Here is a 17,628-nt window from a genome sequence, read left to right as displayed (position 1 = left end):
CAGGCAGTTACATCCTCCTTGAAAATCCCCCCTCCAAGTAAAACTTCTTGCAGACGATTCAGTCTGACAAATTCTCCTAAGCATTCTTTCATTTGAATAAGACTTTATTCTGTAATTGGTTTCTCGATCACTCCAAAAATGTCCCCTTTCATGGAAATAATTTCCCGGAAATCAAAACACGCGGAAAAAAGCCCCTGAATAATTCCGCGAGAGAATATTCACGTGAAAAATTTGGCAAAGAGAATACAAGACAATTAAAAGGAATTTTGTATAGCAATTCTTTCAAATTCCTCCCCCCCCCCCTGCCAGTTTAACGTTTCCCCTGGATTATTCATCCCAATAAATTTCACTTCTCAAAGAAGATTATTCCAATAGAAATCCATCCCAAGCACAGTCCCCCCTCCAAAAAATGTCAGTATACTTCCTAAAAGCAAATACTACGCGTAAACAATGGGCCAAATTCATAACTTCCAGACCTTTCCCCACGGACTCTGGGAGGTTATTTTACACCTAAAGACATAATCACCTGGTCTTTCAACAATACTGAAGAATATGGCAATCTCAAAATTTCGATCAGATAATTTTTCGGGAAAATGGGCGTGGGAAGGGCCAGTGAATTTCCTCTGGAATATTCAGGCCCAAGAAACTTCCATTCCAAAAAAAGATTTTCACTATAGAGATTCACCCCAATCACAACCCCCTGCCACCACCCCCAAAAATATCTGTATACTTCCCAATAAGAATACTGTGCGGAAACAATGGGCAAATTTCAAAGCTTCCAGACCTCTCCCCACGGACTAGGGTCATTTTACAATTAAAGACACAATCATTTGGTCTTTCAATTATACCGAACAAAATGGCTATATCTAAATTTTGATTAGATAAGTTTGGGGAAAAATGGAGACCCAATTGCCCTTCAATATTTTTGGTCACTTAAAAAGGCCACTAAAACTTTTAAGCTCCATTCAAATAAGCTCAATCACGATATTATAGGACCAGTGGGTCGATAGTATCACCCCTGGAAAAAAATTCCCCATCCGTGGTCTTGTTTCAAAAAATACAAAATTCCACATTTCTGCAGAGAGAAGCTTGAAATCTCTCTGATACGCTGAATCTGATGGTATGATTTTCATTAAATTCTATGACTTTTAGGGGGTGAAACCCCTTTCTTTGAAAATCAGGCAAATTTCCCCAGGCTCCTAGCCGTTAATGGGTATAACTAAACATAATGAAACTTATATATTTGAAATTAGCATAATAAGCCTTATTCTTTTGATATATCTATTGGTATCGAAATTCCATTTTTTAGAGTTTCGGCTACATTTGAGCTGGGTCGACTTACCTTACAGTTTGTTACAACGAACTGTTTTATTAAAATAATCTGACAAATTTCACTCAAAGGTTTTTTGTTTCGGAAAAAGCTGAGGGAAAATTTTTACATTCGTCAGCGGAATCTAAAACAGAAAAATACTGGCTTTCAACCTTTTCCAAATGCTCATATTCCTTTTCTATGGTTCAAACCATTATATCAAAAGTAAAAACAAAGTTAGTAAAAGTAAGTTTGACGGAACTAGACCCTTAAGGTCCAACCAGCGGTGCTGACCCCCCCCCCCGTTTCATGGATCCTGCAGCCATGGAGTGCAATGGGGGGGGGGCTGGGGACCAGCCACCCTGTGCTTTCACACACCCTTCGTGCTAGTCATCCCCAGATTTCTCCAGGTACCCATTTAGAGGTGGGTTGACTCTGGCTGAGCTTACAGTCAACAGTGCGTGGGAACGAACTGTAAGTAAGGAGTGATTAAGTCCAACTGTAATCAAAAATTTTAAAGAAATAATTTTGAAAACATTAGATACACCAAAACAATTGGCTTTTTACGCTGATTATAAATGTGTAAAATTCCTTAAGTTTAATATTAAACATCAGAAGATATGAGCCTGAGAAAATTTGCCTGATTTTCAAAAAAGGGAGTGACATACTCAAACATCAAGAGATCATAATAAAAATCACACCATCATATTTTTTTGTAAAAAAAAGAATCCTACATTGTATTACTGTTACATATTGTTAACTTTCAAGAGGAGGGTTGAAGAAAAGTTCGAATGTGCCTTTTAGTGATGTTGCTCTGAATTTAGTTTTACGATCCTCTTAAAGGTTTTAAATTAATTCGAGCAATCAGCGCGATCGGCTTATGGTCAGTGTAGCATTGTAAAATCTATGAGGTCCCTTAGCAATTATGGAAAGCGGCCGAGGGCTACTTCAAAGTAAAAACGGTTAGATAAAAAGAAATGTTGAGTAATAAACTCACAGGCTAAAATTACCAATAAAATTCCGCGCAAAGGAATCAGAGTATCTTTCCGGTTGCCATAGAAATGGTTTAGGATCGAGATAACTCGCCAAGCAAATTATCGATAGTTCTCAAATATTCCTTTTACAGGTCATCTTCAATAGATGTATATTGAACCAATTTTTAAAGGATTTCGGTCGCGGGAGCTCCAAACCTTACATGGTCTATTTTGATGGTAGAGTAATAAAACAAACGACTTTTTTTTAAATCAAATGCATCCATTCTGATCGCCAGTGAATCTAAACAGAATCTACACCACTAGAACTTAGAAAACTAGAGAAAACTTAGAAAACTTACACCACTTAGAAAACTAAAACAGGTTTTAGCACCACTAGCTTCGTCACTTTCGCGAGTGAAAATCCCTAAATTGTGTAAATATAGCCAAAAATATGCGTGGTAATGTGACATAAAAAATATGGTACTTATCGGTTATATAAGAGACACTCGGGAAGTGAAGTTCGATTGATGCTAATGAAACGAAACAAAATATGATGAATATATAACAGCTTAGAGACAAATTTGGGCTATATATTTGCACATTAGGGGGAGGGGGGTAAAGCATAGCATACATTAAATAAGTGAACTAACTATTGCTGTATTTAATGTATGCTATGCTTTACCCCCCCCCCCAATATGCAAATATATAGCCCAAATTTGTTTTCATAAGCCAAACCAAAATACAAACTAAATACTTAAATAAAATATAGCTTCAATTTATTTTGCAACAAACCAAAGCCAATTGTGTGGTATAAAGAAGTTTCTTGACCAGTTTCTTGTGCCATGCTCACATCATTCACGATCGAAATTGTATAGTGTCTATTATATAACCGTTAAGTACCGAAAATATATTTTGGGCAGTTTCAGACACTTCCCCTTAGAAAAATCCTTTTACGGATTACCTTAAAATTTGACAGATTGTTCCAATTTTCGAAAAATTTTTCCACTTAAAAAGATTAGTTTACCTTTTCAATAGCTTTTGATTTGACGTCCATTCCAGGAGGGTTAAGAAATTCAGGCGTAAATTTATTTAGTCAACCCTCTAAATCTCCGCAAACGTTGAAATAACATTTTTTCACTCTAGGATGAAAAATTAGCAATTTAAATAGGATTAAGTAATTTTGGCGTCAATTCAAATCCCCCTTCTCTTTTATCCTTCACATACTAAAGCCAGCTAAACTAAAATATTCTTTCATTCTCTCGATAATTTTCCTTTGTCTTCTAACCACAGATTAATTGTGCGTTTACAAGTAAATTTGATTGTTTTAGTAGCGGCAGTAGTAGTAGCGATTGAAATAGTAGTTGAGTATTTTCGTAGCAGTAGTAGTAGTAGTAAAAGTAGAAGCAGCAGTAGCATTATTGTAGCAGTGGTAGTAGTTTTAGCAGTAGCATACACACATTACCGTTTAGTCAATGGATCTTCCCCTTTAAGCATTCTCTGAGAGTTCCAACGCAATACCCACATCCATTATGGAGATAAGCCCTTTTGAAAATCTGCATGTACGTAGTATCTATTGATTTAGTTCAAATTCGCCCTCAATATCCTGTCGAATTTTAATCTTCATATGCTTAGACTTACTAGTGCTGGTATGATAGTAGTACTGGCACTATTAGGAGCAGCAGTAGCAGTAATGGTGTTGTGTTAATAGTAATAGTAGAAGTAACAGCGGTAGAAGCGGTATTAATAGCAGTAATTGCTTGTAAATATTGCCTTTTGGTCAACTCCCCCTCACGATGCCCCAGAATTTTCATTCTGATTCGCCAAGCCATTCCAAATAAGCTACTATTACACCCTTTTAACAGACAGTATGCACATAAGATGTTTTGTTTAGTTCAGCTTTCCTCTTAAAGTTTCCTTAGATGTTCATTTCAGTACCCTTTGCCTTGGTAGTACTCATTACGGATGTATTAGTTTTAGTGGTAGTAGAGGTAGTATTAGTCATAATAGTAGTAGTAGTAGCATCAACAGTGGTAAGAGCAGTAGCAGTAGTATCAATAGTAGTAATAGTAGTGGTAGCAGTAGTTGTAGTGGCAGTTGTAGTAGTAGTAGTAGTAGTAGCATGCAAAAATTGCCCTTTTGCCCCATTGCTTATTTCCCTTATCACTTCCTGAAAGTATGAAATTAATATATTCAGTTATTCCTGAATTAAGCTATTTGGACAATCTGTATGCACTCCCTTAAAATTACCCTTTGTCCTTTTTGCAAAGTAAAGGTCAAACATGCCCACTGCTATCAGTAACATATACTACATGTAAGCAATGGCCAAATTGAACGACTTACAACCCTCACACTGAAGACTTTGTGGTGGGGGTTAACTTCCTCATAGACATAATTACCGAGCCTTTCAACTATGCTCAACACATGTTTTAACAAAAGATGATTGTAGGGGGGGGGACTGGCTGCAATCTACCCGCTTTTGAACCTTAAAAAGGGCAGTAAATTTAAAATTTCAATAAAAACCATGTATGCCTTTGGGGCATAGCTTACAACCCCTGCCCTTCGGCTCGAGAAGAGGGGGGAGGGGTATTGTCAACCCTGGTTGCATTGTACTATGGTGTTTGAACTATTTTGAAGAAAATCGGTATTCCCAAATTTTTTTTGAATGCATTTGGGGGAAAGGGTGTTGGGGAAGGGGCTAGTTTGCTTCCAATCAATTTTGACTCTTAAAAGGGAACTAGAGACAGTTCATAAACGCTAGAAGAGAAGCATATATAAAAACTAATACGCGAAAAAAAGAAGAAATGCACATGTTGATTGAGAGGCTGAAGCACAACGTGACAAAAAGGAAAATAATCTTTTATGGTGAAATGCTGCGCTTTTCGTAATAGAAAGGGAGAGAAAGATGGGTTTATTAATACAAATAAACCAAACAAAACAAGCAAATGACCCGAAGTAAAGCTTGTTTGGGCTTACAATCCCAATAAAGACACAATTAAAAACAAAACAAAAAGGAGAGGAAAATAAAAAAGAAAAGAAAAGGAAAAGAAAAAAGAAAAGAAAAGAAAAAAAGGATAGATGGTGAGGATGATCTTAAATTTATTAGTAAGCAAGCAAACAAAGCAGCAGGGAGACGATGCTGATACAATTAACTAAAAAAAACAAAACAAGTTTTGTTAACGGAAAGTAAGGAGCGGCATTAAAACTTAAAACGAACAGAAATTACTTCGTATATGAAAGGGGCTGCTTCCTCATCAACGCTTGACTGAAAGTTTGACTCTTTCTAATAACTTTAATTTTTAAAACAGTAAAAAACTTTAGCGTAAAGAGCGCGGCGTTGATGTGGAAGCATCCCCTTTTCAGTTAATAAAACTTGTTTTATATTTATTTAATTTCTGCACGTTTTTGAATCAATGCATGTTTTGATTTTGGCTCTCCGCAGATGAATAATTAAAACGAAATTTGCATATTTATTTTTTTGGGCTAAATGGCTTTTATTTACTAAAAATACTTTAGCGTAAAGAGCAGGGTATTAGGAGGTGGTAAGCCCATCATATGCGTAATAATTTCTGTTCGTTTTAAGTTTAAATGCTTCTCCTTACTTTCAGTTGAAAAAGCTTTTTCATATTTATTGTTTCATTGTTTTTTTTTTTTAATCATGCTAGAAAATCCTGCGCTCCCTTCATGAAAATTGTCTCCCCCCATGACAAATTCCTCCAAAGAAAGTTCCCCCAACGTATCCCCCTCTTCTAAACCCCCCCCACCTGAAAATCCCCCTGAAAATGTCTGAACACTTCCAAATAACCATTACTACATGTAAGCACTGGTCAAAGTGTGTAACTTGTAGCCCCTCCTACGGGGACTGTGGGGGAGTAAGTCGTCCCCAAAGACATAGTTATAAGGTTTTCCGACTACGCTGAATAATAATGGCTATCTCAGAATTTTGATCCGGTGACTTTGGGAAAACAATTAGCGTGGGAGATAAAAAAAAAACAACAAACAAACTGGAATACATTTCTACGCTGACTGCAAAGGTGCATAAGGGGAAATCCTTAGATATGGAGAGGGCTAGAAAATATATCCTAGGAGGTTTCGTCAAAATCCAAAACAGTCCATTTTTAGAACGCCATAGTTCTATAGTTCCGATCTATTTAGTTTAGACCCTAGAATTATTTCCTGATGAATAGAAGAATAGCAATTTATGTCTTGTTTCTGTCTGTTGAAAGAATATGAGAGATCCAATTTAATCAATACTTTTAATTCTTCTGTAGACCGAATTTCATAAGAGAAACTCATAATGGTGCTAAATAGAAAAGTTTAAAATTGCTTCGCCAAACAGCCCAAGATATTTCCATTTCCTTAACCTTCAGTACGATATAGCTGTAATTCAATTAAAGGTTTCATCCATAATTTCTTCCCTTTTGATAAATGAATGAAAAAACAAAATTTTTTAACCGAATGTAAGGAACAACATTAAAACTTAGAACGAACAAAAATTATTCCGTATACTAAGGACTTGGCCCCTAGTCAACACCTAGCTCTTTACGCTAAGGATCGAGTTACGTTCTAATTCTTTAAGAATGATCCCTGAATCACAAGGTCATTAAATTAGAATAAATAGCTCTTTTGAAATTGCTAAAAAAAAACTTCATTTTCTTTGGTTATGGTAATCATCTCATAATCCAATTTCCATTTTATTGGAGAAAAATCATCGTAAGTTTGCAACTATACGGTATACGTTTCATCATTTGTGTCCCGGTGTCCCGGTCGTCATTTGTGTCCCGGTGTCCCAGTCTGTAATTTCGTCAGTCGACAAACATGACGTCAGTCGACAAACAACTTCATGACGACATACAGCTCAATCCTTATAATGATGTCAGTCGACAGACACACAAACAAACAACTTATTTATATATATATATATATATATATATATATATATATATATATATATATATATATATATATATATATATATATATATATATATATATATATATATATATAGTATATATATAAGTATACTTATACTTATTGACGACATGACTGCCTGTCCATGGATTATTCTTTATGGTTGATTGTGTGTGGCTATGCTTTTTGACCTATGTGATTGTATGGATGAGTAGGGTTAAGACCTCATTCAAGTGTTGGTCTATATTAATCACTAATTTAGGAAAACAGTCTTCCTTTTCTCCTTCTGTCTCTTTTTTTTTTTTTTTGTGTTTGTGCTGTTGCATTGGTGATTTCTCTTTTCATGATATATATATATATATATATATATATATATATATATATATATATATATATATATATATATATATATATATATATATATATATATATATATAATGGAGGGTGGCACAGGCATTTGACATATGGCGACCTTCTATATATAAATTCTCATTGTTAACTGTCTTCTAAACGAAGACATTTTGAGCCTTTTCTTGATTGATGTCATGACGTCCAAATGGACCTTAAATTAGAAGCGGTACCTTCGTAAAATTACATTGGACCTTTAACTTTTGCCTCGGCTTGTCTTTCGTCATTATGAAAGACATATCACCGAACCTTGGTTTCTTTTAATTGTTCAGGTAATAGAACAAAAGTTTCTGTTTCTTCCAACGATTTATCTAGTCCAAGTTTTTATTTTCAAATGTACGCAAGACAATGATGACCACGTTTGTTTCTTTAAATTTTTCAGGGGTGGGACAAAAACTGTTTTTTCTTCCAACAATTTATCTAGTCCATATTCTTGATTTTCAAAAGTATGGTAGGCATTGATGACATAATCCATGCCACAATCCCAAACCCAATCATCATCACTATCATTTTCAATTTGACAAGTTTTGATTCTCGCTATCCAGTTTGATTTTCATTGACTCGCTCACATGTTCGGTGCCGCATGTCTTCTAACCATGTGGGTTTGCTCTTCATTTTCAGTTTTGACATGCCGCCGCTGTTGTAATTACCGCTTGTGTATTTGATTCCCATTTTTATTCTTGACTTTCTCACATGCTCGGTGTCGTATATCTTCTAAACACGTTTGTCTTTGCTCTTCATTTTCATTTTTGAGACGCTGACGCTTTTCTTCTAAGTGTGTGTGTCTTTGCTCTTTATTTTATTTTTTACTCGCTCACATGTTCGGTGCCGCATGTCTTCTAACCATGTGGGTTTGCTCTTCATTTTCAGTTTTGACATGCCGCCGCTGTTCTAATTACCGCTTGTGTATTTGATTCTCAATTTATTTTTGACTTTCTCACATGATCGGTGTCGTATATCTTCTAAACACGTTTGTCTTTGCTCTTCATTTTCATTTTTGAGACGCTGACGCTTTTCTTCTAACTGTGTGTGTCTTTGCTCTTTATTTTATTTTTGACTCGCTCACATGTTCGGTGCCGCATGTCTTCTAACCATGTGGGTTTGCTCTTCATTTTCAGTTTTGACATGCCGCCGCTGTTCTAATTACCGCTTGTGTATTTGATTCTCATTTTTATTTCTGACTTTCTCACATGCTCGGTGTCGTATATCTTCTAAACACGTTTGTCTTTGCTCTTCATTTTCATTTTTGAGACGCTGACGCTTTTCTTCTAACCGTGTGTGTCTTTGCTCTTTATTTTATTTTTGACTCGCTCACATGTTCGGTGCCGCATGTCTTCTAACCGTGTGGGTTTGCTCTTCATTTTCAGTTTTGACATGCCACCGCTGTTCTAATTACCACTTGTGTATTTGATTCTCATTTTTATTTTTGACTTTCTCACATGCTCGGTGTCATATATCTTCTAAACACGTTTGTCATTGCTCTTCATTTTCATTTTTGAGACGCTGACGCTTTTCTTCTAACTGTGTGTGTCTTTGCTTTTTATTTTATTTTTGACTTGCTCACATGCTCGGTCTCGCATGTCTTCTAACCATGTTTCTTTGCTCTTCATTTTCATTTTTGACATACCGCTGCTGTGCTAATAACCGCTTGTGTATTTGATCGTCATATTTGTTTCTGAACAGTTCTTAGTTCGAAAACGTGATGTAAGTCGGTACTGCAAAAGTATATAACCGCCTTTTTCGTTCCATTTTTTTTGTTTTACTAACTTATTTGGCCATTAAAAAATCGTTTTCAATGGCAAAACCTGATAAACGTTCTGATGTATATTATCAACAGGTACTACAAGATAAATGAAGTACTTCATCTGCACCATGGTGTGATATGAAAACTGAACAGGAGGGGGAGTATACTCCTTGGATATAAAGTCGGATTTCTTGCTTTTATTTTGACTAACTTATGTGTATGTGTCATCAAGATTCATCGCAAATTAAGCAAAATGAAGTTTAAAAAAAAGTAAAAATTAAGTTTAAATTTAAATTATATTAAATTTAAAAGTATTAACTTAATTTAAAGTTTAAAATTTAGCGACATAAGTTTATCATCGTTTTAGAAAAATAAAGGAATGACCAAGATTTATATTTAAACTTTGAAAACATCGAGAACAAGATATTATACAATTTAATACACATCTCAAGCGAAAGCAATAAATTAACCGTTACGAGGCCATACCAATTAGGGCCATAGAACAAACAAAGAGAAAGATTAAAAAAGGAACTATGTTGTGGATTTTGATTTTAATGTACCGACCGTGTCGCGCAAAATCTCTTAAAGATTTTTTGGTTTTACAATTTTTGAGCATAGAAAACACATATTCAGCATAAACTTGGCCAAATTTGTTCCAAATTTTGCTAGAAAATTTTCGGAAAATCACCAAAGTAGATGATTTATTGAGAAAATACCAGAAATGACGGAATAAATCAGAAAAGATTGTGATTTGAAAAATACTCTTCCTTTCTTTTTTTCTGATTGATCTTTTTCCGAAAAAAATTGAATTACATAGAAGAAGAGACACAGTTTTTGATTAGATTAATTAAGAAACAAAATGTAGCGGTCCCTTTGAGATATATGAACAATTTCACGAATACAGAGATCTTACACCAATCTCTGACTTTAGTGTGACTTTCCTACAGAGGGGAAAAGAAACAAGGTCTTTTCTGAAGACAATAAAGAGGGTGTTAGATCCTAAATCAGAAATATTTACTATCCGTATATAAGATGGTGTGAGGATGGGTCTGCATCAAAAGTCTTCAACCTTCCTATACCCCACTTATATCTATATATATATAAAAATAAGTTGTCTGTCTGTGTGTCTGTCTGTCAGGTGACGTCATGTTTCTGTGTCGACTGACGTCATGAAGTTAGTTGTCGTCATTTTTGCTATGACGGTGACGTCATTAAAGATATTTAAGACATATATGTTCACGTAGAAATCTATTAATGTTTAAGTTTAAAATGACTGATGAGCTTACAATGGCAAAAGCCGATGAAGATGCTCAAAGAGTCTATGCCAAAAAACTTGCTGCTGATAGAGAAAGTCAGAAAAGAAAGCGTGCCGAGGAATCAAAAGAACAGCAAGGAAACAGGCTTGAGGCTAAAGAACGCAAAACCGCGCAGTTAGGTGAAGATCCACCTGGACAGCGAGAGTCAAAACATATCAAAACTGAAAATGATAGCGATGATGATTGGGTTTGGGATTTTGACTTGGATAAGGTCATCAATGCCTACCAGATTTTAGTTAAAAAAACAAAGGTTCGGCGATATGTATTTCATAGTGAAGCTGAAAAATAAAGAAGAAAAAGAAAACGGAAAAAAGAAAAAATGTAAAAAAACTAAAAAATACTAAAAAGAAAAAACACTCAAAGAGAAATTACAGACCGGGACACAAATGACGACCGGGACAGAGGGAATATAAATAACGACCGGGACACTCAAAGAGAAATTACAGACTGGGATACCGGGACACAAATGACGACCGGGACACAGGGAATATAAATGACGACCAGGACATAGGTATTTAAGAATAGCGTTCAAAGACAAATTTTTAATTGTAAGAAGACCGTTGAAAGAGAAATTTCTAATTGTAAAATGACTGAAGAACCTACAATGGCAACGGTACCACCATCGAAGTAGATAACCAGTGGGTTGTTCCATATTCCCCATTATTGTCAAAAACATTTAATGCACACATAAACGTTGAATACTGTAACTCCGTAAAGGCAATCAAATACATATGTAAATACGTCAACAAAGGCAGTGACATGGCAGTTTTTGGCTTGCAGCCCGAAATCAAAGATTTCGACGAAATCGTACAATATCAGGCTGGAAGATACATAAGCAGTAATGAAGCTGTTTGGCGAATTCTTTCATTTCCGATACATGAACGTAGTCCAGCTGTTGTTCACTTAGCGGTACATTTACAGAATGGTTAACGTGTTTATTTCTCGGAAACCAACGTGCAACAAAGAGCCCTGAATCCACCGGATACAAAATTAACAGCTTTTTTTTCGCTTTGCAAAAATGATTCTTTTCAAAAAAACTGCTGTATACTGAAGTGCCTTCGTATTACACGTGGAATACTAAAAATAAAGTATTTGAACGTCGAAAACAGGGTAAGTCAGTTGACGGCCAACCTACCATCTTCAAAGATACCACGATAGGAAGACTCTACACCATTCACCCCAATCAACATGAATGCTTCTTTCTACGCCTGCTTTTGGTGAATGTACCCGGTCCGACATCCTTTGAGTATTTGAGAACTGTAAACGGAACTATACATGACACTTACCGTAGTGCATGCCAAGCTCTGAATTTATTGGAGAATGACCAACACTGGGATAACTGCATCAATGACGCGTGCGAAACGTCAACCCCAAGTCAAATTCGTGCATTGTTTGGCATCATTTTAACAACTTGCTCTCCATCAGCTCCTACAGAGTTATGGGAAAAATATAAGTCAAAAATGTCCGAAGATATACTCCATCGAAAACAGTTAGAGACGTCAGATATGACTTTTGATTTTACATCAGAAATTTATAACTACACTTTAGTTATTATAGAAGATTTGTGCGTACGTATGGCAAACAAACCTCTTCAGGATTTGGGAATGCCTTCACCTAACCGTATCGCTGCTGTTTCGACATGTGTAGAATTGGATCGTGAACAAAGTTACAGTACGAGTGATCTATTGTCGTATGTACAAAATAACATTTCCAAGTTAACGTCGGAACAAAAAGACATTTATGATACGATAGACTCAATTTCAGGACGTTTACAACTACCTGCTGATTTCCGTAATTTAGTGACGTCCAAAAATGAATTGATTGAAAAAGTATTTCCGAATATTCTAAAAAATTATAAAAATAATAAATGGCTAAGTGAAAGAGCGATTCTCGCACCCAAAAATATAGACGTCCACGAAATCAACAATAGTGTTTTGACCAAGATTCGAGACCAGGCAGTCCTTTACAAGTCAGTCGACACAGTTTTGGAACCAAATGAAGCGGTTAATTATCCATCTGAATTTTTAAATTCCATAGATCTTTCAGGGTTTCCACCAGACGTGCTACAACTAAAAATAGGCGTACCAATAATACTTTTAAGAAATATCAACCCACCAAAGCTTTGCAATGGCACGCGACTTGCCGTAAAAAAAAACAATGGAAAACCTAATAGAGGCCACAATCTTGACAGGGCCTTTTGAGGGTGAGGCTGTTCTTATTCCTCGAATTCCCATGATTCCAACGGATCTGCCTTTTCAATTTAAAAGATTGCAATTCCCAATTCGATTAGCATTTGCAATCACCATTAACAAAGCTCAAGGTCAATCATTAGAAAAATGTGGTATAGATCTTAATACTGATTGTTTTTCCCATGGACAATTGTACGTTGCATGTTCGAGGGTCGGTAAACCTGACAATCTATTTATATGCAGCGACAATTGGACAGCGAAGAATGTTGTATATTCGCAAGTTTTACGCATTTAATTTGTATTGTATCTATCTATCTATCTATCTATATAAAAACGAGTTGTGTGTATGCATGTTTGTATGTTTGTAAAAAGAGCGTTTGCATATGACGTCATTATTAGTACATACGGCTTTGTATATGCACAGACAATGGGAAAGCCAAGAATGTTGTATATTCGCAATTTTTACGTAGTTTAACTCCTGCAGACGAAATGAATGCTTGCCTGAAAAATTCTAATTTATGGGCACACGTAAAAATATTAAAATTAACTACAAATATGCGTGTCTGATTGCAAAACGATGACTCTGGTCAAATATTTTCAGATCAATTGCTGGCAATTGGAAACGGAAAGCTCCCAGTAGTGGGAAAGCCAAAAATGTTGTATATTCGCAATTTTTACGTAGTTTGAAACACATATATAAATCTATCTATATTCACAGGTGCGACACAGGGACACAACTACAATGGCGCGTAGCTAATATGGCACGTAACGACTTACGCGCGCGGGGGGTTTGGGGGGGGGGGCACGAAGCGCCCCACAACTAGGTGTTGGGGTGGCGCGAAGCGCCACCCCAACACCTAGTATATATATATATATATATATAATTACAACACGACTCGACCACTTATACTTATACGACACGACTGCCTGTCCATAGATTATTCTTTGCGGTTGATTGTGTATGGCTATGCTGTTTGACCTATGGAATTGGATGGATGAGTAGGGCTAAGGCCTCGTTCAAGTACTGATCTATATTAATTATTAAAGTAGGAAAATTGTCTTCCTTTCTCCTTCTGTCTTTTTTCATTCTGTCTTTTTTGTTCATATGGCTAATTTTTTTTTATGTTGTGTGTTTATTTCTGTGTTTGTGCTGTTGCATTGGTGATTTCTTTTTTCATTATAGGACTTTACTCAGGCATACTTTGAAATCTGACTTTTTTCCTGATATGGAAGGGCGACTTCGCTTCTTAACATGACTACAGCTCTTCTAATTTTGCCCATATTGCTAATCATTTTAATGTGTGTTAGGTCTTAAACTAATTTTAAAAGTTTTGAACCAGCATAAGAAGTATATCCATTAGACGGATATATTGTTTCCAATCCTTCCTTTTTAAGGTTTTGGTTACACGATCATGCTAGTTGTGGTTCAGAATTTCTTTTGGACATACATTTTATGGATTTTTTTTTTACTTTGAGAAAATTGAGCAGGAAGATGCTTTAAAAATAGACCTAAGCGTATAGACTCGTAAATCCCAATGATGGGAGCAGTCCTCACCAGTGAGTGGTAATATTTCGGTGGGTCTTGGGCAGGACGTGAATCCTTTGGCTGACTATACTATTAAGTATCGTCATTTTAGATTATAGTCGTTTTAGTCAAACAAAGATTTTTATTCGAGTAAGCTTACATTCAAATGCTTTTAAAGAGCAAAAAAAAAATACATGATAGTACTGCAACAATATCAAGCATTTTATAAAATGTGTTTTATACTGACAACGTGTTTCATTAGCACAAAATATGCCTAGAGGACGACCTGAAAAAAAAATCAACTTAATGGCCTTTTAAGCTTCGTTCAGGTGAATACGAATAAAATAATTTAAATATCCCGAGGAGCATCACAATTTTAGAAATGTCTAGGTGGGGCTCGTCCAGAAATAAGTTGGGAGCCACTGGTATAGATTATACATGACTACGAGTAATTGACACAGCAAGTAATTGTAGGTGTATGTCTTAGCCTATATAAGCTAAAACAACCTAAAAGTAAAAGCACTTACTTAACTGAATCACTTGTGATTACATGTTCAAAGACAGAAATTGCATATTGTAGATTTAACTTCAGTTTATCAGAGGGTACTTCTAAGCCACCATCGAACACCCGCAAAATCTGACGGAGCCTAGAAAGTAAATTATAGCAAACTAAAGCAGAGAAACACCTTTACACAGTGAAAGATCTGCTACCAGAATTATTCCGGTAAAACAATTAAAACTCGGTAATTTTTTTGCAGTTCATTAATTAACTTACCAATCAAGTGAACATACCACTCGATGCCTTTTTTTATGTTCTTTACGAATATAATAATCGCTTCTGCCGTAAATTCAAATTTAAGCATATTTGACCTAACCTTACATAAACTAACCTTATGTTAAATAATTTTGGCACTGAAAAAATGCTGTGTCATTTTGTCGAAAACAACTGAGAAAACGGCGCTGAGGAAATGTAGTATTATTTTGTAAAAAACAAGCGATAACTCAAACTTTAATTGAAAAGTCGTCACTTTTAAGAGCTCAAAAAGTGCTTAAATTTGAATTAGCGATAGAAGCGATTATTATATTCGTAAAGAACATTAAAAAAGGCATCGAGTGGCATATTCACTTTATTGGTAACTGCGAAAATTTTACCTAAATCTCTATGAAGTCTATGTGTTTGGGCATAGAAAACATTTATTCCTAAGACTGCACCCCCAAAGAAGATAAGTTCTCTACTAATTATGTATGAAATGTTAAATAACTATTATTCTCCTTCAATCTCTCTCTCTCTCTCTCTCCCTATATAGGCCTCTCTCTCTGTCTACAGTGTTTTACTAATCAATCATGTCTACTCACGTGATCCTATTTTGAAAGTCAAAAAAGAGAAATAATATTCCACAACAAAACAAGAAATCCAATATGTTTTGTCATAGTATGAAACAAGCCTATATTCCTGGATACTATCCTTCAACCCCCTACTGTGCACAACTAAGATTGGATCGATGCAAACACCCATATTTTACAAGTTCGTTTGAAGATAACTCAAGATGAATAGTGAACAACCGGATGTTTATTTTTTTTAAGAACGTTTTTTTTCAAGGAATTGTTTTCTTTTTCAAGGAATTGTTGTTAGTTTGCACACTGTACATCAAACAGTTCGTGGTAACGAACTGTAGTAAGGAGCGACCCGGCTCAATAGTAAACGAAACTCTAAAAAACGGAATTTTGATGCTAAAATATACATCAAAAGAATCAGATTTTCATGTTGATTTTAAATATATAAATTTCATCAAATTTAGTCTTTGTCATCAAAATTTACGAGCCTGGAAAAATTTGCCTTATTTCAGAAAATAGGGGAAAACAACCCCTAAAAGTCACAGAATCTTAACGAAAATCACACCATCGCATTCGGCGTATCAGAGAACCCTATAGCAAAATTTTCAAACTCCTATCTACAAAAATGTTAAGTTTCGTATTTTTTGCCAGAAGACAAATCACGGGTGCGTGTTTATTTGTTTTTGTTTTTTTTTACCCAGGGGTTATCGTATCGACCAAGTGGTCCTAGAATGTCGCAAGAGGGCTCATTCTAACGGAAATGAAAAGTTCTAGTGCCCTTTTTAAGTGACCAAAAAAATTGGAGGGCACCTACACCCCCTCCCACGCTCATTTTTTCTCCAAAGTCAACAGATCAAAATTTTGAGATAGCCATTTTGTTCCGCATAGTCAAAAACCATAACAACTATGTCTTGGGAATGACTTAATCCCCCACAGTCCCTGGGGGAGGGGCTGCAAGTTACAAACTTCGACTAGTGTTTACATATAATAATGGTTATTGGCAAGTGTACAGTCGTTTTCAGGGGATTTTTTTTTGGTTTTGGGGGTCGGGTTGAGGGGAGGGGGCTAAGTGGGAGGATCTTTCTTTGGAGAAATATGTCATGAGGGAACAGAAATTCAATGAAAAGGGCGAATAATTTTCTAAAATTACTGTAAAAAACAATGAAAAAATAAACATGGAAAAGTTTTTTCAATTGAAAGTAAAGAGTAGCATTGAAACTTAAAACGAACAGAGTTTATTACGCATATGAGGGGTTCTAAAAATACTTTAGCATAAAGAGTGAGGTATTTAGGAGGAGATAAATACCTCGCTCTTTATGCTATAGTATTTTTACTAATTTCAACTATTTATTCTACGACCTTTCTGATCCAGGGGTCATTCTTAAAGAATTGGGACAAAACTTACGATTTATTGTAAAGAACGAGGTATTAACGAGGGTACAAACCCCCCCCCCCATATACATAATAAAAATTAAAGAATATAAAAGTTTGTTACGTAAGTTAATTCTTAAGTTACGTATATTTTTTACTAATAAAAAAATTCGTTAAAAATTAAAATTCATAGTTGCCTTTTTATGTAACCGAAAAAAATTGCATGGCAACTAGGCCTCCTTCCCCATCCCTTATTTCTCAAAATCGTCTGATCAAAACTAAGAGAAAGCCATTTAGCCAAAAAGGAATTAATATGCAAATTTCATTTTAATAATTAATGTGTGGAGAGCCAAAATCAAATATGCATTAATTCCAAAACGTTCAGAAATTACATAAAAAAAACTAGAAAATAACTGAAAGTAAGGAGCGACATTAAAACTTAAAACGAACAGAAATTACTCCGTATATGAAATGGGTTGTCCCCTCCGCAATCCCTCGCTCTTTACGCTAAAGCTTGACTCTTTGCCACAATTCTGCTTTTTAAAACAA

At 35.4% G+C, this 17,628-nt stretch overlaps 1 protein-coding gene across 5 annotated transcripts in view; it reads right to left on the bottom strand.

Annotated features, from left to right (window-relative positions):
* The window catches only part of LOC136028132 (dual specificity calcium/calmodulin-dependent 3',5'-cyclic nucleotide phosphodiesterase 1-like), a 318,548-nt gene that overhangs the window by 134,284 nt on the left and 166,636 nt on the right, over nucleotides 1-17,628 (bottom strand). For all 5 annotated transcript variants that reach the window (XM_065705780.1, XM_065705781.1, XM_065705779.1 and 2 more), the window contains one exon: nucleotides 14,901-15,020. In XM_065705780.1, coding sequence (XP_065561852.1) covers nucleotides 14,901-15,020 — 120 coding nt within the window. The remainder of the gene's footprint in view (nucleotides 1-14,900; nucleotides 15,021-17,628) is intronic.

This window comes from Artemia franciscana, chromosome 6, assembly GCF_032884065.1.
Source record: "Artemia franciscana chromosome 6, ASM3288406v1, whole genome shotgun sequence".
In the NCBI taxonomy this organism is placed as follows: Eukaryota; Metazoa; Arthropoda; class Branchiopoda; order Anostraca; family Artemiidae; genus Artemia; species Artemia franciscana.
Note: the sequence above shows the minus strand (reverse complement) of the source record. Positions and strands in the feature narration are given on the sequence as shown.